Here is a 25133-nt window from a genome sequence, read left to right as displayed (position 1 = left end):
GCAACATGAAAACCTGCACCCACTAGTGAAGGCACATTTGGAAATCAGACTACCTTCAAGTCTTAAACCTCTCTGTCCCTTTTCTCTTCAGGTCTCTGTGTTCATCTCTTTCCCATTTGGCTTGCTCTCCCACAAATCATTGTGTCTTGTTAACTGAAAGGATAGGTTGTATCTTAATACAGTAGTCACATGCTCACAGCTACATCAAAACGATGTTGGTAGTTTTTTTTCTGCTCCTCCTCACCATACTAACCAAGAAAGCACTTTTAATATAAAGGGGAACCAAATTTACAGCTTTGCACAAAAAAAGTCTAATGTTTAGTTGAAGCCAATATGAGGCTTCAGTGGTATAAATTAAACAAATCAAATAGGTATCTGACAAAGTCTTTTTAGTTAAACATTCTCTTTGGTTGTGTTTTGAATTTTTCTTCACTGAGCTGCAGTGAAGGGGTTAGTAATTGCATTTTGCTGGTTAATTTGTCTTAGTGTCTTTGTCTTCTATCATTTACACTAGAATTGATTTGTTGATGGACGCTATAAACAAAAGGAATGATTATATAACCAATAACTGCCTCAATGTACATATGGGTATATGAGCTGGAAAAAATGTGAACTTATCCTTTAAACTTTTGTTAAATTTTGGTAAATTATATTATGGTCGATTTCTTTAGTGCTGTGGAAACCAAAGGCAATATTTCCTTTCTGGCAGAAATGGTAACTGGCCAATGGCCTTCATATTGGTTTGACAAGATGCGTGTGGCCCCTCCCATGCAATATACTGTAGAGACATGGGTCAGAGGTCCAAGGTGAAGCTAACTTAGCTCTACCCATGACTCCTTCTCTGCTGTCAGAAGACATCATGTCACCTTTGGTATGGAGGCTGCGTGAACGGACAACATGAATTGTCTTCCATCTTGGCACGCAAGGATTTAGGGAGACTTGAATGCTATTTGTAGGTAGCAACATGGTTGTTTATCAATTTATGATGTGATGCTCCTTTTTAATAGCAGTTACCCCATTTTATCCTCCTTACCTGTTGATATTTTTAAGACTTTCTCTGATTAACGTTAGGTATTAAAACACAAGAGAGAGCGAGCGTCTATAAATCTTACTGAAATGGCAATTTATAGATTTTCAGAACCTCGTATGCGTGCGTCACACAACAGCCTGTATCAGTTAACAAAAGATGGGGCTAAGACAGGAGCAATATATTTCAATGTGCTCTAAAGACATCCACCACTATTTTGGCAGCCATTTTGTTTTCCTAAATACATAGCCTCTCCTCCTCAGCTGTCTGTCTGTCGTTGCTGTCAGCCACTCTTGTGTGATTGGTCTGATGGGCTTGATGCTCATCACTCTGTCAGGCTAGACTCGCCTTTCATTAGTCTGGGCCCCTCCATCCGCCACACTCACACAAATCACATTGACATCCAAACTCCTCAGATCCACAGAGCAATTTAACTGATATTCATTAGAGGGATGACAAGAGCTGATGGGAGATCTGTGGAGTGGAGGAGTGGGGGGACTCATTCTCCTCCTATCCTATCCCTGTCCTGTCCGCCTCCTGTCTTCCCCCTTCACTGCTGACTTTGTTTTAGGAGCATTGAGGCGCATCGGCGTCTATAACTACCCAGCCCTCAAGGATAGTCAAGACAAAAGAACAATGGATAACACATCTAATCTCCTCTTTATTATCACAAAAAAATACAATTGAGAGGAGTTTTGTGTTTTTCATGCTAAATAATTGGCTACAGCAGATCCACAGCTTCTACAATGCTCTCTCCTCTTGCAGCTACTATAATGTTCATCCAAGCAGAAGTCCAATCATTTAGCCCTCTCCCTCCAGCCCCTCATTAACCCCCAAAGTGTCAACTATCTCATTAACGCCCCCAACCATCTTCACCTCGACTCCATCGCTTAGCCTAAAGCATTCATCAACACATACAGTGTTGAAATAAAAAACATTGATCATGTCTGAGAGATAATTTTGTACCTGCAAAGACTCTGTAAGCTTAGAAAACTCACAAGATATTCAACAAGGCAGCTCAGTCTTTTTCATTTGCATTATCAATGGCTACCGGTCTGAATCCCATCTTTCAATTATCATCCTTTGTTAAGGGCTTTATTCTGCTTGTCAGATGTGAGTCATCACTGGGTTCTCCCACAACGTTAGACCAATGTATCCTAAACGTCGGAGGGCCGGGAGCAAGTCTGAGGCGGTAATGAGTTTGTGTGAGAAGACGGGGTCAGGACACAGTGTGTGTGTGTTAATTAATCTGTTCCCGGGTGGGAGGAACTGAAGCGAGATGATGAGATTTAAGAGAGTAAATGGGTGTGCTGCACTCGAGCTGTCCTCTGTTGAGTGAGCGAGCAGGGCCAGAGGCTGGGCAAATGGCCGTCACCATAGTAACCAGATAACTTCCCTGGCCCAAGTCACTCAGTCAGTCAGTCATGACAAGCAAAGCCTGGGAACATCAAACAGAAAGAACATGGTGTCCCCAGGCATCTTCAAATGAGACAAAGGTAGATGATAGAGAATCTGAGGAGTAAATGTGTGTGCACGTGGTTTTTTTTCCTTCATTGTGCATACTGAAAGACATTAAAAAAAACAAAAAACTTTCTCATTACATGGCACTGAGCCTGAATTGTGACTACTCTGATAGCATCAACACCTGCCAGTAATATTGTTAGATCCAAAAGCCTGCTTTGAGGGAATAGCACCTGTCTGTGCATTCTGCACCACTGTCAGCTTGTCTCAACGCGCGTATATAGGATGTGCTTTATTTTTTCCAAGGGACAGTCTTGGAGTCCAGGTGTGAATCAGATCTGCTGTCTGTGCCCAGGGCTCCTGATGGCATCCAAGCCCCCGTGGTAATCAGCCCACTCTGCCTGCTGTTGCAGCCCGCCTGCCTCCTCCTCCTCCAGTGGCTCGTTTCAGAAACATCTGGTGGTTTACATGCAGCACACACCACCTGCCAGACGCCTTGCAGGCAGTGGCACCACTCGCACCTCTTGAGTCCGCCCCACAACAATGCAGCGACACAGAAATCACCAGGAATATCTAGTCAAACTGTGGCTGGGAGGACAACTGCACAGAAAAACGCTGGCCATTTTTAAACTGTGTTTGGTGTTTCTGCAGATGTAGTCTTACAAGCAATCTGTCAGCTGATTTGCAAATGCTTAGTCACTGTGTAACAACAATTGTGTTTTTTTATCAGATGCATGATTTTCCAGTAAGCCAGATGAAAACGTTGCCTATCATCAGTCAAGTGTGTCAATTATCTCTCTTATTTAAATATTGCTTTTTAAATCATAAATTCATATTCACCTTGATCCACACATTTCTCTAATTGGTAAATATGAAAGGAAACAAAGGTTTTATGCAGCAGTTAATTCAATTTAATCATAGAAGCACAAGGCATTAACATATTTGTATTTTTTTTTATCAAATAACATTTATAAAACTATTGTGCAAAACAATGTCCTTTTAATCTTCTTCAAAGGCTCTGCACCAGTGGATAGTCATAGTCCTCTTAAATTAGGAAATATAACAAGTATGCATAATTTAAACAGCAAGTTGTAAGCTTATACACTATATTTACATTTTTACACAGACCTGGATTTCACATGCCCCTCACTCAATGATAAAGAACAAGGCAGCTTTTACAATCAGCAAGAAACTCAATAGGCTGTACAGAGAAAACTATAAAAACAAGCAATGAAGTTTTGCTGTTTGGCAGATTCTTTTAAAAAGGAGCTTACCCAGGCATTTGGCTGTTTTAAGGTGTTAAAAAATTACCAGCTCGAAAGGGCAATTTCCAATCTGGACAGGACAGGACAGGACTGTACAAATGTAACAGTGAAACTTGTTGAACATGCAGTCTACCAGCAAAGCAAAACCAAACTCACAAAAATACAAAATAAATACAATAAAGTTAATACATTTCAAGTTATCAGATGACCTTCTTGTCAAGAGATTCACCATGATTATGAAATAATCTGTTCTCTGTTGTCTGTCCTCATCAAAATGTGTACATACTGTATAGTGAGGGAGACAACAAATTGGGCTGAATATCTTTGACCTACAGTATATTTTGACATGTGAAATAAATGTCTTTTGAAATAGAGAGAAATCAGAAATGTGTATCGGCCGAATAGATGTAAACACTTTGTGCTGACATTTTTAACAGTAGTTCGTGGCATCTTTGTGCATTACCACACTTTTCAAATATTCAGTTTTACATTTTTTTGTTTTTAACAGTCATTCTATATAAATGTATATAGATGTCTTCCAGTTTTTCTACTGCTGAGAGTACTCTAGTGTTTCTCGAGTTCACACACATATAGCAGATGGTCCTCTGGAGACTTCCCATGGCTCTTGCTGAGGTGAAGCTTGATGGCGTGCTTAGTGGCAAATTTACGGACACAGAGCTGGCAGCGGTACACTACCCCATTACTACTGCAGTCATCTTGTGATTGTGGGGAAAGGAAGGACTCCAGGGGTACAAGTTTCTCATTGAGAGTGTGGGAGTCCCTGACAGTCTGTTTTGGGGACAGCTTGGCCACGTCCCTGATTCTGAACCCCAGGTGGGCTTCCAGGTGGCATACATACGCTGCTGGGGTTCGGATCTGTGAGGCACAGTCACTACAGAAGAATATAGGCTGACCAGAGTCCAAGTTCTTGAGGAACTTGGTTCTGCCGGTTCTCCTTAGCTGGTACTTGACGTTAGCCAGCCAGTGGCTGATGGTGGTCATAGAGAGACCTGTGAAACGAGACACGTGCATTCTGTCCTGTGGGCTGAGGTCATTGATGATGTACTTCCCCTCTGATGTCTGCCTCAGAGTTGATGCAAACTGGGCCTGAAGAAGGAGGAGGTGCTGGGGGTTCCAGTTGGAGTGACGACCCTTGCGTTTGTGGCCATGCAGGGACGCGTCGTCATCATCTTGCGTAGACACCACAACCTCTGCTTTGTCTGTAACCCGGGACCGTGAGGGAGGCTTTGGGACATGGTGGGACTGTGTTAGGTTCCTCAGCATGTCTGAGATATCCGACAAGGCGTTTTCATGTAGAGGGCTGCTGGATGTGTAGGGAGAGACCACAGCTAGCTTTGCAGGAGTAACAAGGGAGGAGGGGGAGATGGATGAGGCTGTGGATGATGGTGTTAAGGGGGCTGAACCTATAGAGCCTCCTCTTTCACTTTTCCCTTTTGTGAGATCCATAGGCTGATCATCACTGGGCTGGCAAAAGCTATTATCAACTACACTTTCTGGCTTTTTGGTCTGTGAGGGAGGAGCAGCCACAGCAGCCCTCTCAGCCATGCTCTGGCTGAGCCTAGAGAGCAGACTCAGGGGATCTTGGTTTGGCAAGGAGGGTTTGGCTGCTTTCCCCAAATGAATGTTCATTACTGACTGAAGAGCACTTAGAGGATTGACAAAGGGCTGCTCTGGAGGAGTATGGCCAGTGATAATGGCAGTGCTGCATCTCAATGTAGAGGCGAGTGGGGATTTGACTGCTGCCTCTCTCTTGGGTTCTGTTGCCGGGGATGCTCGGTCGCTATGGCTTCCCCTGTCACTATTGGCTGGGGTGACTGCCCTCCATTCCCGAGGTGAGTCAACTTCTCCTGCCTTGTGTGATTCTCCAGCTTCACTACTACAAGGAGAGAGACGGTTCTCCCTCTTAGGAGACAACTGCTTCACCCTTTGCTCTACTTTTGCTACTTTCTCAGTCACTTTTTTCACTAAATCCTCCATTGCCTGGAAGTTGTTGCTGGGGAAGGGGGAGGACTGGGTAAGTGGTGGGGAAATAAGGGGCTGGTTCTTGGCCAGGGAGGACAGCGCTCCATCCCCTCCGTTGTACAAGAACTTCATGGGGGAATTCTTTTCCATGCTACCCTGCTGGAGCTTGAGGGCACTGGGGAATTGATAGGCTGCATGAATGCTAGGGTAGCCCCCCCAGCTTGGATTTCCACTCTGGGCCTTGTTGATGGCCGATGTCACAGTGTTTTCCAGTGATTTGAGAATATCAAAGCCTCCTTTAGGGCTCTCCTTTAGGTCCTCTTCAGTAAGATAGTTATACTTTGAGATGTCATATTTTTCCTCCTTCTCTGCATCCTCCTCCTTCCCAACTAAATCTGCAACTTGTTGCTCGTCTTCAGCTGCCTCTTGCTTAGTGCACTCCTCCTCAACCTCCTCCTTTTTAATCTCTTTGAGAGGAGGGGAGGCAGCAGGGGGAGTCGTGGTAGTTTGAAGAGGTGGAGGAGAGAAGGTGGAGGGTGCGAGCGGGACAGACTGGACCCTCTGTTCAGTAGGTGTGGTTACCCGCACTGGGTTGGGGGAGGTGGCCTCAGGAAGTGTTTTGATTCTCTTTCCCACAGAGCTCGTCACCCTCAGGAAGTGTCCTGTCACCATCATGTGGGTTCTCAGCTCTTGCAGTGTATTATGGGAACTCCCACACTCCATACACTTAAGGATTTGAAATTTGTTGGATTCAAACTGCCAAGCATAGCTAGCACCGTTCTGGTGGCCATAGCGGTTGTTTGGGGTAGTGTAGGGGCTGGAGGAAGTTTTCTGTGAGGATTCACTCAAGTCTGCATGTAGGTGCTTAGCTTTGGGGGTTCCTTCTCTAGAACGTGGTGAGGCAGTGAGGTCCAACCCCACAAGCCCCCTTTTTTTAGAGGACATGATTTTGGCTGCCACAGGGGCCATGGGCTCCTTGAGAGGCACTTTCTGGTAGTGTTTGGTCTTGATCATATGGACACTGAGGTCCTGGAGGGATTCAAAGGAGTGGCCACAATACATGCACTTTAAAACTTTCTGGGCATCCTCCTTCCCCTCCATTTCCAACAGGGACCTCTTTCGTGGTTTGGACCAGCGCTTTGAACCACTGCCTGCCCTGTCCTGGTTGTCATCACGGTAGTGGCCTGTATCATTCATATGAACTGTCAGCTCCACCAGGGTGTCATAAGCAGCACTGCAGCCCTTACAACGGAATTTACTGGCCCCAGTGAAGATTGAGCCAAACAGCTTTGGGTTTTGCCTGTGGAGCTGGACTGTACTAAAGAGGCTGGACTCAGAATGAGTAGGGTGACGACTCTGGGGAGGATGCTGTTGAAGTGTCTTTGCCACTGCAGACTGGTGCCAGTCATAGCTACTGCTGCTGCAGCTACTACTGCTGCTAGTGCTGTTGCTGCGAGTCGGCTTCTCTGTAGAGGCAGAGGACTGTGCCTGTGGTGGTGTGGAATTAAAGTTCAGTGGTGACCAGAGGGGACTGGTCAGGAAGCTAGAGTAGACAGCCTTCATATGTTCCAAGGTGTCCATACCTATGGGGGGTGTCTTAGTGCCACCATTCGGAGGTGCTGTGACCAAGCTGCCCTCAGTTTTTCTAGAGGGGCTCTCAAAGTCTGAGAGACGATCACTGGTCTCACTCACATGCGACTCACTGTCCATCTCTTGTCCAGAAAGCTCTGCGCCCCCTGCTGATTCCTGGTCATATGCCTGATCATTGGAAGGCCCCACAATTTGCTCCACATCTTTCATGGGAAGGTCATCCTGAGGGGCTGGTGGTAGGTCATCTGCTTCCACCTCCTCATCCCCCACAGTTTGCTCTGCCAGCTCCTCAGGAGTATAGGCTACAAGGAAAATGGAGACAAAGAGAGAAAGAAAGAGATGAGTTAAATTGCAGGGAGTGAACACACTATGTTAGAATAACTGGAGAAAAAGTTTCCCTGCTATGTGTGCCTGAGGACTCCCAGGGATAAATGAGCCATCTGTGTGGGAGCCTTTAAAGCTGAGCTGAGAAATTACAGTCATCCCATTTCACCTCATCAACCGTTGAGGTGTTATTTTCCTCTAGGCGAGCCTGTATTTATATACTACCCCAGCCACACGGAACTTATGCCTCCCCTCTTTTCACTCTTTCTATTGGAGGAAAACAAAAAAGAAATATCTTGGCAAAAACATAATGCGCCATTTTATTTATCTCAGGGCGCAACAGCTTGAAATGAAAACTAAATCTGAAATTAATGAAGCCCAATCTCACTGTGGCATTCTCCTCTGGGGTAATAAATGAGTTGGATCAACCTCCATCTGTCAGTTAATATGTCTGACGCCTCTTCATCTGCCTCTTCTCTGATTACACACACATACATACAGACACACACACATGCACACAGACAAAGCATATCTTGAAGAGTTTCAAGAAAGGGATGTCAGAATTTTGTCGATGAAATTTCAACATGTTAGATAGACATCCCACAGTGTCATCTTGATTGAAGTGAGTTCATTAGTGTCTTAATATGTTGAAAACAGTCAATACTCTGGGTTCATGCTGCAAATCTCAACAATCCAAACAGGTGTTAAATGTCATGCAAATGTAATACAGAGACATTTCACACATCATAAGACAGAAAGAGACAGACAAAATAAAGGTAGGAATAGAGTGAAACGGAGGGAAGAGAGGGATTTAGAGGATGAGGTGAGAGTGAGGATTGTTAACATGATGGCGATGCATAAGCGACCTGTCACTATGCATGTAGGCGCCCACTGCTCATACGGAGAGAAATGGTAAGTGTGTGTGTACATGTGTGATTCGTAAGAGAAAGATATGAGTACTGCAGGGCTACACACACACACACAGACACAGACACACACACACACAATTTCCCATGTCCTCTGTGGCTGTGAGCCTACTCACCCAGCGCCAACTCACACACCACTCACCCCGTCTTCTGCAGTGTCACCATGCCCCCCTCCCTCATTTCCTGTCCACCTCACTCACTAAACCGCTCAACTTAAGGAAAAACAAATAATCTCTGGACAGGTCTGAGGCCATTTGGACAATATTGTAAACTAAGACAAATGCTACAGAAGGAAGCTGTAGGTATGGCCTTTAATGGTTCGGGCACTCATACAGTCAAACTTGTGCATGTGGACACAAACAAACACACACACGCACGCGCGCACACACACACACACACAAACACACGCGCTGTGACTAAATCCTTCATTCCCCCCACCGCCCAACACACACACACACACACACACACACACACGTCCAGTCTAAACAAAAATGTCATAGCTGAAATAACTCTCATTTCCAGTGCTAACAGCCAATCTCTAGGCAGCCATGCGGCTGGCGCTGGTCTGATTTGGGCCCTGGGGGCACAGTCAGCAGGCAGCCCCACTGAGAGGCCAGCCTAATGGAGACCTGGCAGGTGCGGCCCACTCTCCGTCCTCCCAGAGATTTGGTTTGTCACTAGATATCCATTACCTGCCATTCTCCGCTGATAGGCCCCGACAGCCCTGATCAAAAGATGTCGTCGGGCCCCAGTCCGCTTGGCAGTCAGTGGCATGTCGTTTGTAAAAAGGGCCAAGCAGGGTGTAAATAAAATGACATGATCACTTCCCTGGCCCCTCATGTTCTGGACACAATTATGATAATGTGGAGGTGGAGGGGAGGGAGGGGTCTGGGAGGATGGAGGAAGGGGGCGAGGAGGTAAATCGCTTACGCTCGGGCAAACCTGCGAGGGAGATATCTCACTGCTACCAATGCTCAAGCAACTGCCCGTACCCCCTCTCCCTTTTCGCTGTACTTTCTCTTTTGCCTCTCCTCGGAAAGGTATTAATGTCAGATTCCTATTTGAAAGAGGAAATACAGCCAGGATGAGGTAGTTAATGTGTTTGTCTCCTGACTAGCCGGTCACACTTGTCAGCTTACATCAGGCGAGTCTGGCACGCCGCTTGACCAAGTTGTCAGGTCACCTTTCTCTCCCACAACAAGGAAACATTCCACGTATTTCTCCACATTGTCTGGTTATTTCAATTGCAATTGCTATATCCAAATTCACGTCATGCTATCCCATTCATATGCCTTCCCGGGCCTCTCTGTGTGCTTTAACTTAGTTGTAAATGTTTTACATTTCATACTAATAGAGCTGCAGCCCTTTAGGTTATTGTTCATTTGTCATTAAGCCGAGATAGCACACAGAGGGGGAGAGAAGTCCAAAAGGACCAGCTATAAAAACCTACAGAGTCTAGCCGTGCTCCCAGGCAATTTAAAATGCAAAACAAAAACCATTATGTCTGAGCACTATCTGTTAATTTAATCCCCAATGACTGATAATCCATCACACAGGGTGACAACCACATCCAATTATTCTCCCTGGCTTGACTGACAACAGAGGTTATTTATCAAGCTAATAAAAGGTGATGGGAGTATAGAGGCTCCCTTAGAATAAAAAAAAAAGAAGAGGATTATAAATGCAACAATACTCTTGGATGCAGTCTTAACTAATATCAAAACATATGGTGTAGGGCCAGTGTGTGAGTTTTCTTAATGTTTGTTTGAGAGAGAAAAAGGGGAAAGAGTGTGCGTGCGTTCTTGTAATGATAAAGTGAGCTGATGCCATGTGGGGAAAAGACAAGAATCATTAGGTTCCTTGAATGATTCCTTTGGGGTGGGTGGGGGGGTGGGGGGTGAATAAGAAGGGTAGGAGGTACACTTTCACACAATCAACATCTCAGTCAGGGCTCACACAAAAATAGCAATAACACGTTCACACAAACACACGAGCTGCAGAAAATATAAAGTCTCACATGCGGAAACACACATTTCACCTTAAGATAATACACAGCCTCAAATATACCCTGTGTAATTATAAATAAAGCAAGTCAGTCAGTTATGACACCAGCAACACCCCCCCCCCCACCCACCACCACCACCTCTCCTTCACACACAAACACACTCGTACACGCACGTAGATGCAAGAGATGAGGAAAGACAGTGACATCTTGGCATGCAGGAGGCATTCCTGTGGAGTATCATTTTCATAAACATAAGGGCCGCAGACGAGGAGGGAGAGATCATCTGATAGAAATACTGCAGTGCTGCTCTGACGATCAGGAACAACAGACAGGGCAGGGACAGGGGGTGATTAAGCAGGAAGGTGCTGTGGCTGCCTGTAAAGCAGAGCCTTTCAGTGTCTCTCACTGCCTCCTTCTCTCTGTCCCATGGGTTATTTCTCCTTCAGTGCTGCTCAAAGTACTGCCTGTTTTTAATGCTGTGTTTTAAACAGGAGAGATTATATACATACCTCAAACAAACAACAACAATAAAATCAATCCTGGGTTTCTCAAGTAGTAACCATTGCACTGCTATATTTAAAAATCGACGCTTGAGTTAAATCTTTTAATACATATGAGTTTGTGAATACGTCTATATCAAGCTACAATGAAATCCTGTGCTTTTTTTTTTTTTTTTTTTTTTTAATCAGTCCCTTGATGACTAGAGAGCATGTTCCTGGTCTGGCCTCCACAGCTGGGGAAACAGTTTGGGAGCCAGATCACACCCAACAGCAGCACAGTAAACAGGATGTATCATTAAAACCCTCTACCTGTGTCTGACCCTCAAACTCTGATGACTGTTTGGTCTCTGAAAAAAAAAAAAGAAAGTACAACCTTGCCACAGGCGTTGTGATATAAAAAAAGGTGAGTCTTTTGTGTGGCCATTATGAGTACAATATTTCATCTGTGCTTTTTTTACACTAAAAAGGTGATGCATAGATAGAAGACGTCTGTATATTGTAGAAAACATTTACAACGCCTCGGTTTCTTTTTCTGAAATCTCTATACTTTGTAAATAGATATGATGTATGATGTAAATTCAGTGTTTTCATTATAGTATATTATGCAGATAGGAGAGAAGAAGAAGAATGCTTGGTGAACATCCTCAGGGGATTTTTAAAGGAACTAAAAAACTGAAATACATGCTATTGTAAAAGTAATGCTTATATGGGTGTCATAGCTCGATTACATCTTTATTTATCACTCTATCACTGTACGCAACCAGAACTATACTGTGCACAATGAGATGCAGCTGGGGTCCAGGGAGGGGAGAGGAAGTTGTCTACATGGGTGGTCTCGTATAGTTTACTGTGAAGATTACCAAAAAATCGTTTATGAATCTGTATAATGACAAAAAAAAAAAAAAAAAGCACAGATTGCTGTCTATTGCTACTAGTTTAATACATTCTACAACTATGTATAATTATAGGATTTTGCCTTGCTGACATTAAAGAAGTGAAACACATTGAGCTGCATTTCTTGCATAAATATGCTATCTAAATAAAGTCTATCATGTTTTATTATTATCCAGTTGAACAATAGAGGAAAAAGGAGGTTAGACATAGTTGTTAAGACCTTTGATCACAAGTCAAGATGGTGACTAGAAAGCTGGAGAGTTAAACTGTGTCACAACATGAGTCTTTCTTGACATGTGTACAGTATTTTAACTGGACCTTGACGCCCTTAAACCAACACGGCCCCTCAGCGGGGGGCTCTTACCGACAGGAAACAGCTCCAGAACACTACAGGACAGGAAGTCACCTCAGTCACAATCAAAAAAAAAAAAAAAAAAAAAAAAAAAGCAACCCACCAACCACCGACATCCACATCACTGTCTCAAGTTTCCCAGCCGCCCTAAAACTCTTTAAATAGATTAGAATAATTTAGTCCAAAACAGCCCCATTCTGTCAAAATAGCAGAGCAGATCAGTAACATACCTAAAATGCCTTTCTGTTGTACACATTTGTCAAAGTAACGCACTCAATCTAACTTAGTTCTCTCTCTGGTCCCTTTGATCCTCACAGTCTGGCTCAAAGTCCCACGAGAAAATATGTAACAGGTGATCAGTAGCCATTTGAAAAATTAACAAGTCCTGACATAAGTCCTTTTTTTCATGACCAGATCAGGCTATCTAACGCTGCACACATTCAGGGTTTTTTTTTTTTTTTAACACATATCTCTGTCACTACGTATGCTCATACAAGCTATCATGTTGCAAGCGATCAGGGATGTCTTTGTCAGATTTTATTTGTGTGTGTGTTCTCTACCCCCTGATGGCATTGTGAATACATTGTGTCCGCCGATTGTAGTGCAGGATGTGTGATATGGGAGATGGGAAAAACAGAGAGATCATTCTGGCCCCAGGCAAAGCTTAGGGCTGAACCTTGTCAATGCACATAGTAAGAAGAGAGTGGGAGGGAGAGATAAAGAGAGAGTGCAGCTGAGAGAGACAGAGAAAATGAAAGAAAAACAGGGAAAGAGACTGACACAGAGTAGATTCAACCGTCGGCTTCTCCTCGTGTTATGACTGGACCTCAGAGCTGCCAGCTGCACATACAGACCTTCAAGACCTGAACATTAACCTTGTTTGTCTGACATGAAGCGAGCTGCGAACACATAAATGCCTCCAGTTAGAAACGCCAATATAGAAGAGAAAACGAGGTGACCAAACCCTGAAATCAAGGTTTTTTTTTTTTACAATTTGAAACTCGGCTGCAATAAGTGATGAAACACAAAAAGGTTAATCAGGTGCAGAACCGAGGGAGGTAATACCGATGGGAGATTTCACGGGAAGACGATGTTCCGCTCCGACATGCACGTGGAGCCTTGTCCCACAACGATCCTGCATCTGTGCCTCCATCCTTCCATCACCTGTTCTCTACGCCTCACTCAAGAAGTTCAGACGCAGAGCTCAATGAAGAAGAACTGCTGTTTATGTCACCATTCCTTCAATTGTTTAGGTCTCATATAACAATGTTGTTAAAGGTCATCAGGCTGTGTGAAAGGAGCTAGACAGTGAGGGAAGAGATAAGCTGAAAGTTGGCTTAGGATTCTCACAGTCACACTGCGTAATGATGAGTTTAGTTAATATCATTTTAAGGTTCATATTTCTTTTCACTTCCAGTAGAGTGTTTTCATAACTGGATTAAACAGGACCTGTTTAAAACCTGTCTGGTCTGCTCGTGTTGTCTTTGTCCATTAACTTTATTGTAAAACTGTCTCAGTTCTATCATGCCTGTGTCAGGGCAGGGTGTACAGATGTCAGACCTGCCCTTTGAAGGCTTTTATGTGCATTATTGTAGCTAAATCGGTGAGTCTAACTTGGGTATCTGTCAGGGCTGAAGGTATGGCGGTGGAGTAAAATACAACAGCAGGGGCTCAAACTGAAATGGAAGTTGAACCAAAAGGATGGGTTCAAGACTAAAACTGGGATTAAGTTTGCAGTTTGTGGATAAGGCTACAACTGGGACTCTGTTGAAAGTTGAATCTCAGGGTAAGTGTGTGTGTGTGTGTGTGTTGGGGTGTGGGGGTGTGTGGGGGGGTGAAGCTGGGAACAAAGTCTGGGCTGGGAGTGGGATGACCAAACCCTTCTTACAACGCACAGCTGCTGCCATGATCGCCTAGCAACGAGGAGGTGATGGACGCAGCCTGAAGATGGATGGCTACCATAAATCACAGTAGTGTGTAGGAGGAGGAGGAGGTAGGAGACAGAGAGAGGGAGCAAGCACAGGACAAAAAAAAGAAAAAAGAAAAAAGAGAAACAACAAAAAAACACAACAACAGTTTTTGTGCAGCAGCAGAGCTGGCCTTGCCTCGACCTCTCACTGTACTCTTTTATTCATGATTGTTGGGGAATGACGTGGGGCTGGGGACTCTTCTGGGCAAAGCTAAATGGAAACTTCTAGTAGTCATTACAGTCGGTTCGATTGGATCCAATGGATCATTTTAATGTATAATTGCAATAAACTCCTTTGAGGCTTCTGCAGAATTTTTTTCATGATTCTGCTAACGAAAGATGATAATAATGACAGACTATACCTTTCATAAAGCAACTCTCCAGGCAAGGCAATCTGGGTAGTGAAGTTGCGGGATAAACATCCCTGGGCTATCTGATTATGGCCTACTGCTGCGGCACTGGTGTCTAGTAACACTCAGAGAGAGCGCTCAGCCATCCATCACACAGTGAGTGTCTGTCTAAGCCTTTCCACCCTGCTTCTTCTCGTCCTGGCTCTCCAGTTACAGCAATACACGGCCGGCCTAAATAATATTCTTCATGATAAATGGCACTATAAGCCTGGTATCCATCATTAATCTGATTTTTAAAGAAGCATCCATCTTGGAGAGAGCCTGTTAGGGCCACGGGAGAGCAGAGCAGCTCGGGTTCATTTAAAGGCCAGGCTGCTGCATGAGTGATACCTGTCAGCCCAGCTCATCAGGGAGCAGCACACACACACACACACACACACACTCGTAAGGCATTAAACATTGACGCCATATGGTCACACGTGCGTGCACACACACACACGTACCTCTACAGTACCTCGACGTGTACTCAGCTTGCATATATTATGAGTACACGACAACAATCACACACTTGACGGACTTGTATACTCACAAAGCATATTTCTCCCCTTCATACAGACATCCAGAGACGTGTCATGGAAGAACATTCTGTCACTCATCAAAACACTACTCAGTGTAACTCAATCCTCCCTGTCATCTCGAAAAAATCTCCCCTCCCAAACGCTTCTCCTCAAGGGTTTCAGGAAAACTCACTCTTCCCTGGAAAAAGTCTCTCACACACAAACGACAGTCTCTTTTCTCTCTTTTTCTGTCTCTCTCCACTGACTCTGCACCTCATTCCCCATTCCTCTCTTTCTCCTTCTCTTTGTTTCTCTCAGTCCACTCTCTGTCTTGTTTTATCCTCTTTCACTCTCTCTTTCTCTTCCTCTCTGCCCCCTATCCACCTCCCTCCTCTGTGTGTCTGGTAAAGCCTGTTTGATAAATGACACACGTCACCGTGTCAGAAGCGAAGGGTGGGTCAGTGATAAATGACTCTGTTGAAAAGGAAATCGGCTCTCTGGCATGGCTGGGCTATTCTCCTCCTGGATTGGGTTTCAGGACCCCTGAAGACCGGAGCGGCTCAGTTTCCCCGAAAAGAGCACACATCCCATCAGGCTCTAACACTCTTTACCTCTGGGAGGGGTGGAAGACTGAGAGAGGGTGGGTGGGTGTTTAGTGGGGTTGGAGGGATCCAGTCTGTCCCAATTGTCGCCACAGTGCAGCTGCATCTATCACAACAGCGGTGGGACTATTTTTACAAAGCCTCAGACTCAGTGCCCAGACAGCAGTCCCGGCTGAAAACCTCGGCTGAAAGCACACTGAAAGCTGAAAGGAAAGACTGGATGGCTAACGGTTTTTCTATTTGTGACACTACTACAGCACTTACACTTCTCTTTCTCTCCTGGAGCCCAACCCTATGGCCTGACATCTGCCAAGTGTGTGTTAAAAAGGAGAGGAGGCCCATTTCACCGCCCCCGCTCCTCTTCTTCTCATCATCCCTACCACCAGCACCTCCTCCTCTTCTTCCTCCCCCTCTGCCCTCTTTCTCTCTTCTCTTACACTCCCTCTTTCACTCACTTGCTGGCAGGGTGGCACTGTTATCATTACACAGACAGGATTTATGGAGTCAGGGCCTATGGCAAAAACAAAAAGGCATCTGTCAATACCTGTGGGAAACACTCTGTCAGCCCTCCTCCTCCTCTATCCACTGGTGTTCACAGCCTCATTAGGTATGCACTTATCAGACACATAGATCACAGACGTGACTCAACCTCACCGGAATCCAGCAACAGGACTTTCATTAGCAACGGGGCCTGCAAGGCCAAAACATTCGTCGCGCTCACACCTGCAAACAACGCCAGCGGAGGCGTATTGTTGTTAAAGCTCCCTAACACTGTCAGTCCGTATGTTGGCCGAACAATTAAAGTCCCAACTCGAGCTCCCCTGCTGCTTCCGTAAAGGCATGCTTTTCACACATAAACAACAGGAAAGGAGACATTTAGAAACAACGTACTTCATTTCACTTGCTGCTTTTACAACCCAGCCACAACATGTGTGCATGTGTCTGCAATGTGTGCTATAAAAGCTTGTGTCTTTACCAGCGTCAACACTGCATGTCTGTGTACTACGTCTTGTGTTTCTAAGTTGGCATATAGGCTGCAAGGATGGGAAAATATAGAAGAGAAGAAACCGGGTGACGTATAAGGCCTACAGGGTTCAGAGAATTATGGCCAGAACCCAGCAGGTAGTGTACAGTTACAATTCCTTTCATCACCATCATAAGCCAAACCACACACACACACACACACACATACACACACACACTATCAAACCTAACAAATCAGAAAGTGGATGCCCACTGATTTGAGCGTGCACACAGACACACTCACAGACAGACATGAGTGATGGCTGCCAGTCTGGCAGCTATAATCCTGACCCTGCAGAAAGAAGAGACTGTTGCTGTAGAGCTTGGCCCAAACCAGCCCAGCTCCCCCACCCCTCTCCTTCTGTCTAAGACTCTCTCACATACACAGTCATACACAAATGACCAGAGCACAGGTAATGGCGTGAAAAAGGGAAGGCGGCTTTCTCTACGGTGGCCTGACAGTGCAGTGACACATGCAACACTCTGGATATTGTAAATACATTGACACCATCCTGTAGACATACTGTACAGGTTCGACATTCCACTCAAATAGCCGCAACTTTGCCCACATGTTGTAAATCTGATGTTGACTTCCCGTTAAGTTGATGGAGCATTTCAACTTTCTGCAGCCGTTTGAACAGCTTCAGGCCCCGGGGATTGCGGCAAAGCTAATCACCAGCCACAAAGGAAGGAGGTCTGTATAACCACAGCTGGGAGAGTCTCTTTCTCATGTTTGCTAGGCTGTTTACGTGGCCAGATGCCCTCGGTTGTTAAGAGCACTCAGACCTGACCCAGGTACGCAGGCCCATTTGTCACCTGCAGCAGAAAATTGAGTTACAGCACAACCAAAGGCGAGCGGCTCTGTGTAATATCAAGTTGATTACATCAAAGTGGTGGCAAACCTCATTGGGCTGGGCACCCCGAGCTTGTCATCTCCAATCACAGAGCCTGTCAGGACTCCATCAGCCTCACGGCTAATTGGACCAACGCTAATGAAGCAGGCAAAACAAGTTTTCTACTATGGAGAGAGAAAGCCTCTCAGACAGAGGAAGGAAAAAGAGAGAGAGAGAGAAGCAGAAGCTGAGAGAGTGTGTGTTTGAGAGACAATGAGAGAGTAAAGCAGAGAGTGTGTGTGTGTGTGTATGTGTGTGTATATGGGGGGAGGGAGGGAGGTAGATTTTTCATGCAAGTCTCAAGGTTGCAGTGGGCTGACTCTCCCCCTAAGTCCCTAATCAGGGCCCATCATCTGTCATCCTTTTCTTTGCTCTCTCTATCACCATGCTCTGTGCTGCAATCAATTCATCATCACCCTTTGTGTGCCACTGAACAGTTGACAACTTTATAACTTGCAGCTGCACGGGCTGACTGACAGGGGTGGAAGGGGAGCATGAAAAAATGAAGAAATGAATAGATGAATGAATGAACAAAGAAGCATGGTTTCAGGGAGAAAAAGTTGTTTTCTAAAAACACAAAACGATCTATATTACAGCCTTTTATTCCCTTTCGTCAACAGAGAAACAGCAGTGTGTAGCAGGGAGGAGAGAGTAGAGAGGAGGAGAGGAGGAGATGAAAAAAAAAAGCATCCTTCTCACTGATCTGAAATCAGAAAGCTTTCAGTCATTCTTTATGTGCTCCCCGCGGCCACTCTGAGCCAGTGAGCATGTACATTAGGCTGGGGCATTTTGATGAAATAAAAGCCCAGGCCAGCTTATGGCTAAACAGAATGGGAGCACTCACTCAGCCTGTCTCTGATTGACCATTAAAGCCATTGATGAATGGGCCTGTCAGGGGAGAGACAATTATATCAAACATGAAACAAAGCCGTTGTGACGGCCGGTCTGACAGAGCAAACCCATTCCTCCCCTCCATTACATAGCACACGGCTCCTTTTACAACCCCTAACCCACTCCTCCCGCCTCCTCTACCCACTGTGTGTGTGTGTGTAACTGTGTGTGACTGTGTGTGTTCAAAGTGAACAAGTGAGCATGTGCACATGAGTGTGATGTTCTCTGCTGGAAGTGTGTGTTTATGTGTATGTGTATGTGTGTGTGTGTGTGTGTGTGTGTGTGTGTGTGTGTGTGATGTCTCACTGTGAAACCACTTTGTCCCCCCTTCTTTCACTTTTTCGTGAGTCACTTGACCATCAGAGTGAGAGAGTGAGAAAGAGTGTGTGTGTGTGTGTGTGTGTGACTGTGTGAGAGAGAGGCTAAAAAGTACACAGGGCCTTTCAAAGTGGTTTAAACGTGACGTCAGGGGCCTGCAGCACATGGTGGGAAGTGATTTTCTGATGCAAATCGGGAAGGATCAGATCAAAGCCGCATGACAGCCAATCAATCAACCGTCAAATCAGACATGGCAACTGTCGATTATGGCTCCTTCCAGCCCACGAAACCCCATTGTCTACTCTCAAATTGTTTATCTTATCCCAAGAAAAGAGAAAAAAAAAAGCTCAGAGGTAGGGCTTTTTCTTTCTCGCTTGTGCAAAGAAGTTATGCGCTCGGATCAAATGCGCACAAAGCCCTTATGTCCACTTTATGGCACGCCTCGGGCAATCGCCTTCACCGGGAAAACACTGTTTATTTCCAGAGTTACTATTACTGATCACATTTAGGTGGCAGTTGAGATCGGGAAACTATCAGTGATTCAAGTTGGGAACAATGGGAAGCGAAAGTTTACAGCAGCCAACTCACCCGATGGGACTACAGTAGCTGCTCAGCGTGGAGAGCGAAAACGCAGAATCACATATAATTCAAAGTGTATATCCGCTTTATTAAAGGGTAACAGTTTCTATGAGGTCTCGCAAGAGTAGCCAAGAGTGACAAAGCGCATCGTTAGTGAGCCAAAAAAACACAAAGTGGAAACGGAAATGCAGTGACTGTAAAGTGAGCTTTACAAAACAAAGGTGACATCCACAGCTTTATCATCCTAAACCTTTTTTTCCCCGCACATTATAGTTGGATCTACGTACCTGCTGCGCGCTTGGGCGCTTCTTGTTTCCTCCGTGGCATTTTTTATTTGCGGGGATTTCCGTGAAACTCCTCTTTTTTTTCTTATTCAATATACCCCCTCGCTGTATCCGGGAAGATCCACCTCTACTCAAAAAAGATTCACGCCTTCGTGTAGTAGACTGCACAACATCGGGGAGTCCGATGGAAAGCAAAACTAAAAATCATCGTTACGGAATAGCAGCCTGCGGGGTAAATAAATAAACGAAGCGGGGTTCAAATAAAAATGTTGGTGTGGCCGCGTTGAGAATGTCAGCGGTGATAAGCCAGCGTCCACCTCGGCTGCCTGGTCTGGCAACAGGCGAAGTTGAGGGATAAGAGAGATGATCGCGTCACTCACAGCAGGAGAATGGGCAAACCCACCGCTCCGTTAACTCTTTACATCTCAGAGAGGGGCGGACACCACACACACCACCAGTGTCCTCCTACCTCTGCTTTCCATATGAATCACAGCTCACGAGATGTTAGTTTATTATTACACGTCTCAGACTGATCATCACCAACCACAAAACCACACGTTTCTCAAGAACACCCTGAACGGACATGTGTCAGGTATAGGTTACTAATCATGAGAGTATTAAATATAACATCATAACATTTGAGTTTGCCATGGAGATTTTTTTTCATGGAAATGTATGAATTTGCTGCATTCATATCTAATTATTATTATTATTATTATTATTATTATTATTATTATGATTACTGACACCTTTTCAAAGCTTTTTATTTATTTTTGTGCCATTTAAACTGTATATTACAATGTATAACAGTAGTTATTACCATTTTTTAAAAACATAATATAATGTCATAAATGAAAAAAGTAATAATCAAAATAACTTGTTTACAATATAATTAGCACACAGTAAGATCAGGTATAATGGAATGTAGTTAAGCATCTAACCAACTATACAAGCAGTAGCAATAGTACACAAACAGATGTGTTTGTAAAGATAAACTAATGTCTAGAATGAGCACGAGATAAGCAAGGTGGTGATAGTGGAATAGATGAATCTGGGATTAATAGAAAACGAGAAAAAACAATATACAAAATGTACAATACCATGCTAGGATGTACTGACAGGAACCAATAAAGCGTTACCAATACCATATATTACATTGTGTTACATACTGTATAAACAGTAAGCAGTGTGTATATAATATGTACAACATGAAAGAGGAAAATATGCAGTTGATAACAGGAAGGGTAAATGGAGAAGGAAATGAGGCCTAGCAGATGTGGTTTTTATATGTTGCTTAATCTATTTTTGTAATGGTGTTTACTGTAAAACAAATAAACAAAGTAAAAACTCACATTTATAGACTATATCTTATAAATGCAAAAAAAAAACAAAAAAAAACACTGCCTCCCTCACTTCCCCAAAATGCAAACATGCCTGATGCCTTTTCCTCGCTAATTTAATGTGAACCGTTAAATGTTAGCTTTCATCACAGTAAAAGCATCAGTTCTCCCATATATCCGCGTTAGGTAGAGATCAAAGCCAGTTCAAGGAAGCAGCGTTAAGTCTTAGTGCCAAGGTAATGAGTTTTTTTCACCGCTCGTCGCTCTTTTTTCTCGAGCCAGCAGTATCTCTGCAGAATGGGATGGTCCTAGATCTCCCTCTGTGCCTCTGATGTGAGCTGACCCCTGCCAGCAAAAAGACACATACAAATACCAAAACATGCTGCGTGTGGGTGCTCAATGCAGCCGCACATATTATACACACACACACACACACACACACACACGCATTAAGTAGAGAGTGCTCAGACTCGAGAATCTGCTCATGTTCTTACAGTAGATAAAAATCTCACAATACAAATGTTAACACACACACACACACACACACACACACACACACACACACACACAACCTGTTTATGTGGCTCTCACTGTCTCATGCACACATACTTGCGCACACACAGGAATCCTCACTCAGGGAACAAGAATTACAGGCCTTCCTGATCAGGACTTGCCCCTGCCTCCCCGTCTCTAAGAGCACAGAGGCTGGGTCCCTGTCACTTTAACAACATAAAATTACAACCCAAATGGGATGTCAGGGGTTAGCAGTGTCTCTAAGAGAACTATGTGAATATATTTCCTCCTATGGACTTGCCCCCATCATGACCTCCCCCAGGAACAAGAAGTAACCCGGTGATTGGCGTTTTTACAGCCAAATTAAAGTGTCTCGGAGCCAGCTGAAGGCAGGAGGAGAAAGCAGCCTATCCAAAATTAGTGAGCCATCATCATGACAGAAAGTAGCAGGGACATGGTGTCATCCAGCTACTGTATCGATTAACCCATAAATAGTATATGGCCTCTACACTGTGGCTCTCCAGGCTTACACTGTAAATGGAAGTTATCTCAGCTGTGCATCTGTCTTGCTTTGCACTGTGTGTTAAAACGCTGATATCTTCACTGCAGCCTGGTTTAGTGGTTTAGTGTATATAGCACATTATGAAAAAAGGACATTATGCATTCAATTAATAAAACACAAACAGTGTCTTGGATGCTTTTAGTGCTTTAAGATTGTTTTTCTGATGAAAGTGTAAAAACAAAACGTGTAGAATTAAATTTTCGTAAATTTAACTACACAATTTATAAAGGTGAGGATTACTCCACAGTTTTAAGACATGCAGTGTGATACAGTGTGTATATCACATTTTTCCAGTGTGTGAGCACCTTTCTAAGAATATTCAGATTTTTTTCCCTCTACACAGCACTGTGTGTGATTCGCTCTTGTGTCAGGTAGCCCAGCTGCATTATTCTCCTCTTCTTGCTCTTGACACCAGGATTATCATAAAAGAAGAACGTCTGTCAAGCCGGCATTGATTTGCACACAAGTTCACCCAATCAATCTCAAAGTTGCGATTAAAAAGCACGAGCTGCTTCTATTTTTCTATTGAAATCTTTTGGCAAAAAAGGGAGAAGGCTTTCAATTTCATAGCCTCCAGAACACTCAAGTATTCATTGCGCTCTACTTTTCGCTTTCAACCTCTCTGCGGGAGGCAGGACTCATGACATCTCTGTATGCTGCTCCTATTCATGATGCTATTCAGCCTTCAGATGTGTGCTGCAAGTGATCCCTCAATACCATCAGATCGCTCTTATTGGCATACACCCAATTATGGGCCTGTCCAGAAAGGAAGCATGGCGCAGTGTCAGAGTGCAAACTGACAGCTCTGTTCACATAAGGAGTCCTATTCAACACAGATTTGTCCAAGCTAAGGACCAATCATTTCTCCATAATGGGCCAAAGTTTTGCTACAATTCTTTAAAATGATTCTTATAAAACTTTAAAGGTCACAAAATGATACTGAATGTGGTTTTCATGCATTTCCTGCCACATGTCCTGATACATGTGCTTTGTGGGCTTATCTGTGTATTCATGTGGGTATGTTCATGTGTGGGTGTGGGTACGTAATGCATAGCCCTGTTGAGAAGAGTGATTGCTTTATTCCTGCCTTGTAGGTGCTATGGGGGCCAGGGCCGTGTCTTTGGGCAGCTGTATGGATGGCTTGAGGAGGTCTCCATCATTCATAAAGCACACTCCTACATGTAGAATTGATCTTGCAAAGAAACAGGGTGGCAATAGCAGTTCATCAGTCTTCCCCAACCACAAATCACTCGGAGGTGTCCCCCCAGGGAAGAGGTGACACCATTGTCAGTGCAGCGGTCCCCTCGGACAACAGAAGGGGCAGGGCAGGAACTCTCACTCATACGGTGGCCCCAAAGTGTCCGGTGAAATATGAACAGCATTTTGGTTCACGTATTGGCGCCTGTGCAAATAATAACATGGTAAAAGTTCATAAAATAAATACATTATAATATAACAACATGAAGCAATGCAGCTACACTCTTTCTATTATTTGTTTGAACACTTTCTAACTCTCATTTTTCTGATTCATTTTGAAAATGCACCTACACGCCAGGTGCTGAAGTCAGACAGGTTTTATACAGGATGCATAATTAAAGCTACCTTTACTCATAGTGTTTAATATATGCATCTCTGCCTATTAATAACCCCAGTCATTAATTTGTGTAAATCAACTATGTATGGCACCGAGTAATTTCCACTCCTGTAAAGAGAATTGGTGAGATGAAGCTCTTGCCTTTGGCCTGGGGTTGCACATTACACTCGTCTTACATTAGGGCACATGCTTCTCCTGTTCCTGTTCCTCCTCCTCCTCCTCCTCCTCCTCCTCCTCCTCCTCCTCCTCCCCTTGCTGCTGCTCCTCCTCATACCGTTTGGACTTTGTCATTGATCTTCATTCTAAAATAATCTCTTATCATTTCTCATTGTAAGCCTGCAGAGAAACCTTTTCCAGATCCCAATTCATTAGCTTCACACTGAAAATAGAAAAGCTCAGGGAAAAAGGTGGACATGCGATGAAGGCTCAGAGTAAGCACCTTTAAAATATGTCCACCTATCCACCTTAAATACTCATGATCTTTCTTTAAGCTTTTGACATGCTGCATATTTCTCTTCTGGGACCACTTGTGACCCCCAAGCATGAACTACTCACTATAAAGAATTGCTCTTCACCCATGATGTTGTCACTCTCTGGTTTTTCCCCTGTTATCAAGCTGTATAGTTCAGTTTTCAGTTCATGTCTTCATTAAAAACATTAACATTCACAAACTGAGTGGGTCAGGCATTGAAAAGGTCTCCTTAACATTTCTCAGTGCTTCTCCCCAGAGCGCCGACACGCAACTCTTTCTCAATCATCGTCCAGACAGGAGAGGAGAGGAGAAGAGAGGCATATGTGAGACGAAAGTAGATTTTATTATTTTGTGGTGAATTATTATAAAAAAGTCTGCTAAGTTTCATCCTTTAGGGATGGTAGATGACTCCACACCATTTCAATTAGCGCACCTCTGATTGTAGAGGCAGAACTCAGACAATTGATCAAATCTCTCTCTCTTCTTTTCGTTCCCTGCCTCATTGCCCAAAAGACCCTTTTAAAATATTCAGGTAGATTATGAATGGTTACACCCCCTATCTATTTATATCTCCTTTATTGACAGTATTACATTTATATGGAGTCAAGGTGAGGGATTTAATTTAAGACTCTCACAGAACTGCTCAGAATATTTTAGAAAAAGACTGATTAAGGAACAATGATTTATATGATTAACACTTTTTCAGAGAGAAAGTTTAACATCAGTTGTGACTCTAAAATGGATTTGCTGGTTTGGACAATTCTGAGCAAAGTCGGGAATATTTCCATAAGTTTTTTTGAGCTATGGTTTCACTGAGTGACTAATAATTGTGGTGTTACCTTGTTATGGAAATTTGAAG

General features: G+C 44.1%; 1 protein-coding gene across 1 annotated transcript; it reads right to left on the bottom strand.

The window, feature by feature from the left end:
* Positions 1–3389: 3389 nt before the first annotated feature.
* Positions 3390–20097, bottom strand: tshz3a (teashirt zinc finger homeobox 3a). The gene is made up of 2 exons (XM_053318841.1): positions 19797–20097; positions 3390–7628 (listed from the first exon to the last, which is right to left on the bottom strand). The coding sequence occupies exons 1-2, from the start codon at positions 19834–19836 to the stop codon at positions 4318–4320; spliced, it is 3351 nt and encodes a 1116-aa protein (XP_053174816.1). The 5' UTR covers positions 19837–20097; the 3' UTR covers positions 3390–4317.
* Positions 20098–25133: the final 5036 nt, after the last annotated feature.

This window comes from Scomber japonicus, chromosome 5 (genome assembly GCF_027409825.1).
Source record: "Scomber japonicus isolate fScoJap1 chromosome 5, fScoJap1.pri, whole genome shotgun sequence".
Lineage (NCBI taxonomy): Eukaryota > Metazoa > Chordata > Actinopteri > Scombriformes > Scombridae > Scomber > Scomber japonicus.
Note: the sequence above shows the minus strand (reverse complement) of the source record. Positions and strands in the feature narration are given on the sequence as shown.